We start from the raw sequence: 12,186 nt of genomic DNA on the forward strand, positions 1-12,186 counted from the left end.
TTGGTCGTTTTAATCAGGCTCTCTTGGCTAAGCAGGGCTGGCGCATCATATCTCGACCCTCCTCGCTCGCCGCTAAGGTACTAAAGGCTAAATACTTTCAAGCTGACTCGTTTATGTCTACTCGAGTTAAATCAGGGGCTTCTTATCTCTGGAGGTCCATCTTGTGGGGACGAGAGGCTCTCGATAAAGGCCTCCGTTGGCAGATTAAAGATGGCGCGAATACTCGGGCCTTCTCCGACAAATGGCTCCCGCGAGAACCCAGCCTCTCAGTTCTGACCTCTCCTCCGCCGAACTATGCCAATCTCCGAGTCTCTGAGCTTATCCACCCCAACTTGCGCACTTGGAATGAAGGCCTGGTGAAGGAGATCTTTTGGCCACCAGATGTCGAGTCGATCCTCTCCATCCCCTTAGGCCTCCATTCTGCCCCGGACTCCCTCCTCTGGCACTACGACCGCTCGGGAGAATACACTGTTAAATCAGGTTACCGGCTGCTCACGTCGTCCACGCCCGAGACCTCTTCTTCCTCTCCGGCCACGACTTTCTGGAAATCCCTTTGGCATCTCCCCATTCTCCCGAAGATTAAAATCTTTATGTGGCGGCTTGTTAACGACGCTCTCCTGACCTTTGAAGGCCTTGCCCGCAAGCACGTCCCTGTTCCGCGCTCCTGGCCTCGATGTGGTGCCTTCGAATCCTCTGAGCACATCTTCTTCCTCTGCCCTCCTGTCAGGAAAATGTGGCGGCTTTCCACTATCGGTGATCGTCTTCAGAGGTACCACCTAGTTGGCTTCGAGAATCTTTTGAAATCTCTTTGGTCAGAGCTAGCTGGAGATGAACGTCCCCAAGTCGCCACCATATGCTTTCTCATTTGGAAGTCCAGAAATGACCTCGTGTACAGCTCCATCTCCACCACCATCGCTGACATTCCGGAATTGGCTAGCTCCTGGGTCCATGAGTTCCAAGCTGCAACAAGGCCCGCTTCACCCAGAAAGCCCCGTGCAAAACCGGGCTGGACGCCGCCTAATGCTGGAAAACTGAAGATGAATGTAGACGCTTCGATTCCTAACGATGGCCGGGGATCCGGGTTTGGGGGTGTAATCAGAGATGCTACTGGGTCCTTTATTGGTGCTTTTTGCAGCCGTGTTCCTGTGACCCATGATCCTCTCGTCGCCGAATGTCTTGCTCTCCGTGAAGGCCTTTTGTTTGCCAAAACTCAAGGTATTTCTGTGGATGTGGTGGAAAGCGACAACCAATCCCTGGTTAACGCTATCCATTCTCGGAATCCCCCGCTCCTCATCGAACCCCTCATCACTGACCTTCGCCTTCTCCTCGCCGACGCTGGAGACTGCTCGAGTTTTTTCATCCCTCGCACGGGGAATGAAGTGGCTCACACTCTAGCGCGTTTGTCTTTTTCTTTTTCCAACGCTGTTTGTTGGCTTTTCGATTGTCCGCTCTGTATTAAACATGTTCTAGCTTCCGATTTGGTTGCTAAAGATTAATGAAAAGGCACTCTCGATTCAAAAAAAAAAAAGGAGGGTGTTAAATAAAGTCCCACACGAAAAGAAAAATAAAATAAAATAAAAAAAATAAAAATGCACTAAGAAAGAAAAAAAAATGGGATATATGTTAAATAAAAAATAAATAAAAAAATAAAAAATGCACTAAGTTTTTTTTTTTTTCAGCTGAACTTTTTAGAGAAAGAAGTATCTCGGCCCATGTTGGTTAAAGAAAATTACATGACTGTAACTCTTTTAGGAACCATATCAGGTCAATGAAGGCTATATATTAAGTTATTAACTATTAACTAATTAAAAAAGTACATGGAGAAAAGCATAAAAAATAACATCAAGCACACTAATTGTTAGGCTTTTGTTATATTCTTGAAGAAGACCATAATTTTGCTAAATTTTCAATTGTAAGTCCAATAATAAAGTTCTATATTATTTTGTCCGTGTCTTTATAGTTATTTTATTATTATTAATTGTTTTTTATGACACCTAATTATTTTGTGTCTTAATTTGATACTTTTATTTTTAGAATTAGCCTCCGACATAAAGCTGCGCTTATGGTACGGAAGAGGGATGTAAATCCCTTCCTTCCGGCCTTGAAATTCGAGCGGAATGATTCATGCCGTGGAGAAGTATGAGTGGAAGGATTTTCTTCCGCTTGATGAGTGAATATTGATGGAAATCAGCGGAAATGGTTTTTTCCTCACGTACTCATGTGTTTTCTTTTCTTCTTTTCTTTTTTTTTAAGAAAAATTAGGAGCCGTTGGGTTTGTGGTAGTTGCAAATCCAACGGTTCTACATTGTGCCAAAAATAAATATGTTATCAATTATAATCGGAATAAATTAATTTATCATATACCTAAAATGGAAATTCGTGGAATTCCGATCAACATTAGAAAGAATAATTTCTTCCAATCAAATATGAAATTCCATGCCTCATGAAAATGAAAATGCATTTCCTTTTACAAGCCCAAATTTACTCCGGCCTAAGTTTAATGGAACATTTCCTTAACTAGGACTAAATTAAGGCAAAATTCCAATTTCTTATTTTTTTCAAAAATTTACCAAACTATGACTAATAAAAAAAAAATTCGTTTTTTCGATGGGATGAGCGGGAAAATAGAAAGAAAGAGAAAAAATAAGAGATTTTATTGGGAAAGATTGTAGGTTGGTAATTAGTATGATGGTATAATAGGTAGATTTTTGTGTATCTCTCATTTGACTTTTGTTTGACCGGTCCTAATTTGGTAAATTTTTGAAAAAAATTGGAAAATGGAATTTTGCCTTAATTTAGTCCTGCTTTTGGCAATTTTCCAAGTTTAATTTGACGCGTTCGTTACGGGTGATACATTTTAATTTATTTATATTCAAAGTGGGGAAAATCGCAAAAGAGATGAAAAGTCAACAAATATCATTGTCACTTGGTGAAATCGTATAATAAAACGCTAAAAATTCAACAAATATCATTGTGACGCAGCCAAAGTGTCTATTCTGTTTAGTATTCACGGTAGAAAATTAAGAGGAATTATATATATATATATATATATATATATATATATATATATATTGACATTATTGTTTGAATGTATTTAGAAAGAAAAAGAAAAGGAAAAAAAAAATCCATGAATTACTTGCCATTCTTTACGAGCACAAATTTCAAAACAACTAATTAAAATATTTAGATGAAGATTTTTAATTTTATGATACATTTTTAAAGTATAAATAAGTTTATTATATTATATATTATTATTATTATTATTATTATAATATATATATATATATATATATATATATATATAAAGGAGAGGAGAGCCTCCCTTTCACGAAACACTGTTGATTTTTTTTTGAAAACTTTTTTTAAAAATATAATAAAATATTGTACTTTAAATACAAGTAATGTTCATTCGAACCGATTTTTTTTATTCAGAAAGATAAAAATGTTTTCAAAAAACTTTAAATACATTTTTTCCAAACCTAAATATTTATGGACATATCTTTGTATATTTCTTCTTTCAGACTAAAATATATTAATTATTCTGCAGTAACACCCAGGTATATATAGCTTGTATATATATAAAGTAGAGGAATCTCCTATACTCACAAAAGCACTGTTCAATTAACAGTTTTTTTTTTTAAAAACTTTTTTTTAAGAAAATAAGATATTAGACCCTAAACACAAGTAGTGTTCATTCGTACCGGGTTTTTTTTATCGAAAAGATAAAAATGTCTCCAAAAAAACTTTAAATACATTTTTTTTCAAACCTAAATATTTCTGGACACGTCTCTATATAATTCTTCCTCCAGACTCAAAATATTAATTATCAGAAATGCGCGGAACATGCTGTTTGTTATATATAAAGTAGATGAATACTACTTTCTACACACAAAAACATGTTCAATGAAGAGTTTTTTTTATAGAAAAAAAAATGAGATTGGACCCTAGACACAAGTAGTATTCATTCGTACCAATTTTTTTGGAATTATAAAAATGTCTCCAAAAAAACTTTAAGTTCATTTTTCTGGACATGTCTCAACATATATTTCTTCCTCCATATTAAAATATATTAATTTTTATGCAGCAACGCGCGAGGCATACTGCTTATATCTCATAAGAATATGAATATTTTTTGTTAAATGACTACGATGCTATAAATTTAATTATTCAAAGATCTAGCTTGGGTGACAAGGATATGTACTCCATTTGCTCTCCTCTTGAATAAGAGAGTCAAATTTGTAGAAAATGTCTTCAATATTGAAATTAGAGAATTAGTTTTGTAATTTAGTTTTACATATCTAATGTAATCTTTACGCTCGTTATATCGACACTTATGTATGGCCTATTTGAACACACTAACCTAAACTCTAGAAAACTATCTTATAATTAAGAAAATAGTCCAATTAAGACAAAATGTATGTACCAAGTTATTGAAGAATTAAACATAAGTTGAGTTATATTTATAATATTCGAATACTAAGACTATAATTATAATTGAGGGTAGCAAGATTTGCTTCTTAAGGAAAGACTATAACCATAGGTTTTGGGAGGTTAGAATATCACTCATGTAATAAGGACTATAATAATTTAAGGACTCCTCGAGTGTAAAGTAGATATGCATCATATTATTGTTGGAGTGAGAAAATAATCCAATTAAGACAACCTATGCACCATATTATTGAAGAATTAAGTATATCTTGTCTTGAGCTATACTTTTATTGTTAGAAATTACCGGAATCAATGACGCCGATAATGGTTCCTGTCCCAAGATTCTTAGTTAAGAGATTCCGTGGCTTGTTATGATGGATTCCTAAGAAGTCCCAGCTTCGAGTTGTGTGAGGCTTCACAATGTGGTCTGGAATTACTTTAATTACTTCCGGATGTTCTGTTCGTTGCCAAATTCATCATCAATATTAATACAAGTCAATAAAACCCTTCATTACTTAGAATCTAATTCAATCCAAATGTACCTGCTATAGCTCTTGCCTCGTCGTCTGTTAATTTTGCAGCAAATCCAGAAAAGCCATGTCTGTAGCTGTACAAAATAGACTTCTTCGCACCTTGTTTGCTTCAATTCAACAAGTATAACACATTTATGAATACCATTATTCTTATTATTCCATTTGTAACACACATTGTCGATGTTGAAAATTAAATATATATATATATATACCTGCCCAAGAAGTCAGCTAAAAGTTTGTAGTGTGACTTTTTAGTTAGCGCTGGATCATCATGTGTCTTCTCTCCCAAATAAACAATGTGAACCTGAAAACACCAAAAACTTCATTAACTTCTAATCTGAAATAATGCCATAAAAAAGCAATATCTCTATCGATTCTAATGAATTCTCCGACTTACGCTAGTTGAAGCCTCCGCAAGAAGTGCTGGGAAATAGCTTTGAAGAAGACAGAGTGCAAGAACCACCGCAGATTTCCATATTTTTTTAGTCATCATAATTTTCAAATTCTATATTTTTTGGTACCTTTTTGTTTTTTCAATGGTGGGAAAACAGCTTTTAATATATAGCGGGAATGCCCAATCGACACCGACGCTGTTGAGTTATCAGGTCTTAGAAAGCATGCGATTACGATTAAACAAAGACTAACTTAAACACTATTTTATTGGTACTTGATAGACAATAATCTAAAAGCCCACGGAATTTTTCTCCCAAGAACGAACGAGTCCATAATTCTAGAGCAATTGCCACTTTTATTTTATTTTATGATTTTCTTAAAGTAGAATGTGTGTGTATATATATATATATATATATCGTCGCAGCCCCTAAGCCATTTGATAAGGCACAAAAACTGAAAGCATCGCCAATTTTAAATTCACGCACAACTGAAAGAATCATAGTTTAAGAGCAACTAGTTCCTTCCTTTACGCTTTAATTTTAATTTATTTATATCATCTTGAACTTGAATACATTCAGCAGCAGTACAATCCACACAGGTTGTCCCATGGCCCACAAAGCTGGTGAAATCATGAATATCTCTGTGCCTAGTGTTCTCTTGTGGCGGCTCAATTTTGTGCAATGACCAGTTTTTTTGTTGGAAGTTGACAAATTCTAGGCATGAATAAACGTCACATTCTTTTGATTAGGGTACGTATGTTGGCTAAACATTACGAAACAATTTTTGTGGGAATAATAATTAGACAAATGGCAAAGAAAAATATTTTTCAAATAAAACTGAAAAATATAAAATAGATAATGAATAAGACAGAATAACAAATTAGTAAAATCGGATTTGAAACCTCAACCGAGATAAATGAAAGAAATATGAAGTAGATAATTTTCTAAAAGTGATATTGCTCTTATATGGGTGCTAGAGTAAAAAACCACTTATTATGATATAATGGTACATAAGATGAGCTGGATTTCGACGAACATGACTTGCACCTGACTAGAAAGGAAAGAAAAAAAAGGATATGGAGAGTAAATGAAAGTTGTTTGAAGCCTTGCTTTTTGTATGTTGAATGAGACGCTTAAGCCGCCTTCCATATCGGCAAGCTCTTAGTTGACAATAATGTTACTATAATATATGAATTTTCATGGCATTTCCCATGATAAAAATGATACGTTTTGTATCCAAAAGTAGATGATCACTTAAGTATAATAAGTCATTTAAAAAAGAAACTTGATGTAAACATGAGTTAAATCAATAAAATAAAACATTAATTTCTAACAACAAGCATATTTTATGATTTATCAGTCTTTGTCATGAAATAACTTGTTCAGCCAAGTTCAAGATCCGGGTTACTTCAGTCACTTTCCTCCCGTCCGAAAAAGCACTAAATATTTTGTTTAGTTCCGATTTTTATGGACAGACAACTATCGAATATTTTTATTATATTTCGACTTATTAGATTTCGCGAGAGATTATGAATTCCATCGTATAAAATCCACCTAGGGTTTGTTTCGACAAATTCATTTTTATGCTTGATCAAATTCATGCTGACTTTAACCTAGAACCAATCTCTCTGCTAAGAGATCTTCATCGACAACCGGTTCAAGGAATTTGCTGCTGTTTATGCTTTATTTGTACATAGTTTGTGAGTGCGTATTTTGCGTTGGTACGCTAAGAAGATCTTCGGGAGGAAAGTCGTGTAAAAGAGAGAGGGAGTCTCTGATTTAAGGAGAGCTTAGATTGCCATTCATTGGAGAAGTCAAAGAAGCTAGGCGTTAGGGAGGGAGTCTGCAAACCTAAGTCATGTACCTATGATTATTGAGATAGTGGATCGTTTTTCACCACCAAACGTATCAGTCCTCTTAAGTAGGTGTTTTATCACCGAACATGGTTCTCAATTTTGTGTTTCCTTTATTGCTTTCTAGTTTTTTGGTTGTTTGATTGAGTGCTTAATTGTTCTTGCACAAGCAGATAGTTGTTCAACCAGTTGTTCAAACCGATATAGTTGAACAACTTTCTCAGTACACGTTTAGTAATTTCACTTTGTCTAATAAGCTTCGCCCACCAAGTGCTTGATAATTTTTTCCATGAAAAAAGTCATGAACTAATTAGCAGATATGTATACTTACTCAGTGTTGTTTTGATCTCCGTCTTTTGTAGCTTCCAACAAGAAAGATTTGTGCACGGTGATGAGAAAATGGATGGTAGAATCAACACAGATGAATGGAATGATTTTGCTAGATAATCTTTGTCTTCTTGTTTCAATTTGAATTTTGGTTTCAAATATAAGTTTTCTTATCATACAAACGAAGGAACGCTCATTAATTTCTTTTTAGACAGTTCGGCAGGGTGTCTGAGAAGTCACTTTGTGTATATCTTCTAGCTTTCAAGGTAATTTCCATGATATAGTCATTAGTATGAAGAAGAAAAAAATAGTGTGGGCAAAAAAATTCTAATTAATCTTTAAATGAATAATTTGACAATGTGTTAGATATTATAGGCTCATGAGTATTTTCAGAGAAGGGGTTGGATATACAATACTATAAGAACAGTAGTGCATATAGTAGAAAACTAAAACATGTGAACCAACAAATTTTCAGTGTCAATTCTTTAATGGAGTCATTTAACAGTAGAAATGAATATTGGAAAGAGTTTGTGAATTTTGAAGTTTATAATATGTTGATAAATGAAATAAAATAAACATAGATTATATCAAGGAATATTAACGTTGTCTTTGATATCCTTGATTTTACACATGTATTTTTCCTTTTGGTCTTCGATTAATTAAATATGATTGGCAGTTAATTACATCGCAAGGCTACACTTAGGTCATGTATACCTATGTGGCAAAAGATATTTCGGCCAAGGAGGGCTAGGCAAAAGAGACTTGGGTCAAGGATGGCTTAAGACTTGTGTCATTTTGTTGAATTATCAAGTGATAACTAAACGACGTAGCTATATGCTTGAACATTATTTGTTGACGATGAAATCCTTTGACAAGGATTCACGCATTGGCCGTGACTTGAACAAGAGAAGGAATGCTTCAGCCTTGATAATCTAATGGCTATGACATTTTTAATGAGGGACTTGAGGCACATCAACGCGATTTTGGAAGGATATAAATAATCTTCCATATGCCACGGCCAAAGCACACCAAGTAACTCTCTCTCTCTCTCTGACATAAGCACTCGGACCTCTCTATTTTATATAAATTGGCCTAGAACTCCAAATAATGTAGTGTTACTCTTTTACTAAAATAGTGTAATTTCAATCGTGATGGGATAGGCCGTAAAGAGTATTTCAAGCAAAATGTTAAAGGATGATTTAATAACACTAAAATAAAAACAAAAACAAAATGTGTAACTTAAATGCCTGACTCAAATATGAAGAAAATATAAAAATAAAAAAAATTGAACACTAAAAACGGGGACCAATCTATTATGATGGGCCCATTTGCATCAGCGCCTGAGTCAACTTTGCCTTTAAATAATGAGAAGTGAGAACCAACCTGATCCAGCCCAGCCCGCTTCTTCGTTTTTGGCGGGAAATGAGTTCTCAACCAAAAATTTAGAGCACTCGATTTGTCCGTACTGCGTACCATTATCATTTGTGCCTCAAACTCGAAAAATCCTCAGTTTTCACATAAAGAGACCCTACTCCGCGGAGCAACCCAGACGCTTCGATTCCCAAGTACTACTCTCTAAACCCAGTTTTACTCTTTTTCTCTGATCTCGTTCTTTCTAATCCTGTTTTGTCGCTTCATTTGGGATCTGTATTCCTGTTTGTTACGCTTTAAACCGATTTCATTTTTCTATTAAAAAAAACGATGGAGAAGAAACCGCTCGTTGTTCACAGCTTGTATTATGTTCGACGAATTGTCTCACAAATTGCGAAATCGGAGCGCTTTACTTTCACCAATCATTTTCGTTAAACTTCATATGTGCTCAAAATGCAATCAATCAAGTAAAAGTTGCAATAGTTGTATTTGAGCTTCTTTGTTAATTGCCAAGATTCCTCAGTCACGCGGTAATTTGGAACAGCCTATATATGCTATTATTTATATGATATTTGATTAACTCAGAAGAAGGCGTTTTATCCATTAAAGAGCTGCTTCAAACAACTGAGAAAATCGACTCATAATTTTCTTTGAGAATATGGAACAAGAAGAGAATTCAGAACGTGGAGGTGCAGAGGCGGTTTTGAATCTCCAACCGGGCTCATCCGTTTCCCTTTCATATCACCCACTCTTCGGTCCCCACGAAGATATAATGCTCCTCGAGCTGGACGAGAAGCTTCTTCAAGAAGTTCTGCACCAAAGGTATCCCATGGAATCCAACTAGCTAGCTTTACCATGTGTTGAAAGAATTTCGGGTGATTTTTCCAAGCTTCGTTCTTTGTGCAGAGTAGTGATCAGGGGACAAGCCGATGAAGAGGCGGTCCTTTGTAGTCAATCGAAAACTTACGGTATGAAATTTGTTGGTACGTCGAATTCCGTTTTGCTCGTACCGCCATCAGATCAGCCAGGGTATCCCGAGACTGGCGTTGCCTCGGCCATTAAAGCTGCTCCGGGGGTCATGGAGCTTGTCGAGGTTGCTCCGAGGCTCGACAAACTCAAGACTCTCCTGTTCGAAAACCCGTACAGGACCGACGACGAGGAAATGGGAGGTTCGGAGAAAGGACTTTACAAATGGGAAGACCTAGCTAGCACTGTCCAAGCCAGCGATGAGGAATTGAGGTCCGGTTTGGAAGCCCTGTCAGCGTTGGAGATCGGCGGCCATTGGAGAGTCGTGGACGAGAGCTACATGGATGTGATGCTGAGGATGTTGCTGAACAACTCGGTGCTCAACGACTGGTCTCTGGAGTCACTCGACCAATATAGAGTCGTGGACGTTCTTTGCTCCGACGGGTATCCTTTGAAACTAGCGGAACATTGCTTGAGGGTCTACGGTGTTAAAGTGAGCGAGGGCGCGGCGGAGTCGGGCCCCGTGTGGAAGCTCGACGAGAAAAGGGTGTGCGTTCACTTTGCGAGGCAAATCTTGCGGGGCGGGAAGATAAGGATGGAGAGCCTCGTGGAGGAAATGGATAGGAAGACCCCGGAATCCATGCAGGCGAGTTTCGATATGCTCGAAGGCGAAGTTTTGACAGAGCGATTCGGGGTCGACACGTGGGTCCGCGGTTTCAGCGTCTCATCTCTGCCCTCGACCCCGCCCGAGCGCTTCTCTGCTCTTTTCAACGAGCGCCAAAAGTGGGAGTGGAAGGATTTGGAGCCTTATGTCAGGTACATTGTTTTTTTTTTGTCTTGTTTTCTTTTTGCTAGAAACTTGGGACCTTTTGGTTTTTTCTTTAGCTATTGGTTTGAAGTGGTAATTTGTACTTGAATCAGGGATTTGACTGTGCCTGGCCTCTCCTTGGACGGTTTGCTTCTCAAACACACTCGAAGAACACAACCGAACGCTGATGCAGAACCTATTTTCAGCGCAAGGTAGTACGGCGCTTTTGAAGAGAGCTCGATGAATAGTGTACCATCACGAAATAATGTTGTTTTTGTTCTCTTGGAACTCTGATAACCCAAACGTTCTTTTGCAAAGAATCCTAAATGTATTCTATCTGTTTAGTTTACCTATAAATCCTTTTAAAATGGTGCAATGTGCAAAGAACCTATGATTATTTCGCCGGTTAATTTTTTTTTTTTTCCGCCACCTATCTGGCCGATCAGCATCTTTCTTGATTTAATGACATTTTTACGATTTTTCATTAATTCTGGTGAAAGTCGCAAAAAATTTCTGTCAAAAAGTAGGCGAAAATTTTGAGTAGACATAAATATAGTTTGTACTTTGTAGTCTTTTATCATTGGTTAACCTTCTAATATCAAGTACTGAATCTGGAAAAACGAAAACATGTTATAATGAGTGGTTAATGAATCACCTCTCAATTTTTTTGTCTTTAGATTACTTGAAAGAAGATGGAATCAAGGTTTGAAATTCCGGGAAAACCGGACGGAAACTAGTCCGAAAATCGTTTTTTTTTCAAAGTTTCGATACCGGTATGTACAAAACGGTTCACTTTCTGTTTTTTTTTTCTTGGATTCCGAGGAAACCTAGGATTTCGGTGTTTTTTAGGAGATCCGTCCACTTTCCGGTTGTCTTTAGGTAAATTTTCACGCATTCCGACAGAAATTTACCGGTAAGTGGTCAAATACCGACAATTCTTAAAATTTGATGAAATTTAGTATTCTTCATGAAACTTGTAGTTAGTTTTTGATGATTTAGTTCAAATTCATAGTTTTTAACTTAATTATTGTATTTAATTGGAGTTTATTTCCAATTTGTTTCAATTTTTTGGTTACATTAGAAAATAGGATTTAGATTTGAATGTGTTTTTGACTTTTTTGTTAAATTAGTTGTAGAATATGAAATTTTATGTATAATTAGTTGATTTTTAATATGAATATCATCATTATTTTGATTTTGTACTTTGTATTGAACTATGTCATTAAGTTTGCGTTGGATTTTTGTTGAGCTATTATTGTAGATTTTTCCATTTTTATCCTATGTTATGTATGATTTTTTTTAAAATATTTATTCACTACATTCCCCTCGGTAAGTACGGTATTTGACTGTATTTTTCGACGGTAACGGTATTATCAACGGTACAGTTTCTTTTTCCTTTTCCGTTTTCCACGGTATTCCTTTCGGATACCAGTGATTACCAGTAAATTCTGAACCTCGGAATGGTAACGGTATTTTGATCCTCGGATGTAATACAAAAAAACACGATA

At 36.2% G+C, this 12,186-nt stretch overlaps 2 protein-coding genes across 5 annotated transcripts in view; one reads left to right on the forward strand and one right to left on the reverse strand.

The window, feature by feature from the left end:
- LOC149390874 (subtilisin-like protease SBT3.5) overlaps positions 1–5,513 on the reverse strand; it is a 53,976-nt gene extending 48,463 nt beyond the window's left edge. The window contains exons 1-4 of one of the 2 annotated variants that reach the window (XM_089620308.1): positions 5,359–5,500; positions 5,174–5,265; positions 4,971–5,068; positions 4,733–4,885 (exon numbers count right to left, since the gene is read on the reverse strand). In XM_089620308.1, the coding sequence (XP_089476434.1) occupies positions 4,733–4,885; positions 4,971–5,068; positions 5,174–5,265; positions 5,359–5,454 (439 nt within the window). In that variant the 5' untranslated portion in view covers positions 5,455–5,500. Of the gene's footprint in view, positions 1–4,732; positions 4,886–4,970; positions 5,069–5,173; positions 5,266–5,358 lie in introns of both variants that reach the window. The other variant, XM_089620309.1, reaches the window with a different exon arrangement.
- Positions 5,514–8,976: 3,463 nt separating this feature from the next.
- LOC149390875 (zinc ion binding protein) lies at positions 8,977–11,079 on the forward strand. 3 transcript variants are annotated; one of them, XM_089620398.1, is made up of 4 exons: positions 8,977–9,098; positions 9,490–9,726; positions 9,811–10,686; positions 10,792–11,079. In XM_089620398.1, exons 2-4 carry the CDS (start codon positions 9,563–9,565, stop codon positions 10,892–10,894), a joined length of 1,143 nt encoding a protein of 380 aa, XP_089476524.1. In that variant the 5' UTR covers positions 8,977–9,098; positions 9,490–9,562; the 3' UTR covers positions 10,895–11,079. The 3 variants fall into 3 exon arrangements, with proteins under 3 accessions (XP_089476524.1, XP_089476525.1, XP_089476526.1); XM_089620399.1 differs by having other exon boundaries at positions 9,493–9,726; XM_089620400.1 differs by lacking the exon at positions 8,977–9,098 and having other exon boundaries at positions 9,619–9,726; positions 9,816–10,686.
- The last annotated feature ends 1,107 nt before the right edge of the window (positions 11,080–12,186 follow it).

The sequence above is a fragment of the Urtica dioica genome, chromosome 7, assembly GCF_054948205.1.
Source record: "Urtica dioica subsp. dioica isolate 48M chromosome 7, U.dioica_male_clone48M_v1_H2, whole genome shotgun sequence".
Classification (NCBI taxonomy): Eukaryota; Viridiplantae; Streptophyta; class Magnoliopsida; order Rosales; family Urticaceae; genus Urtica; species Urtica dioica.

Bases quoted from the DNA above. Each gene is read 5' to 3' on its own strand.
- LOC149390875 (XM_089620398.1), top strand. From the start codon at position 9,563: ATGGAACAAGAAGAGAATTCAGAACGTGGAGGTGCAGAGGCGGTTTTG. The intron at 9,727-9,810 runs GTATCCCATGGA...TTCTTTGTGCAG, and splicing joins CAAGAAGTTCTGCACCAAAG to AGTAGTGATCAGGGGACAAG. The intron at 10,687-10,791 runs GTACATTGTTTT...TACTTGAATCAG, and splicing joins GATTTGGAGCCTTATGTCAG to GGATTTGACTGTGCCTGGCC.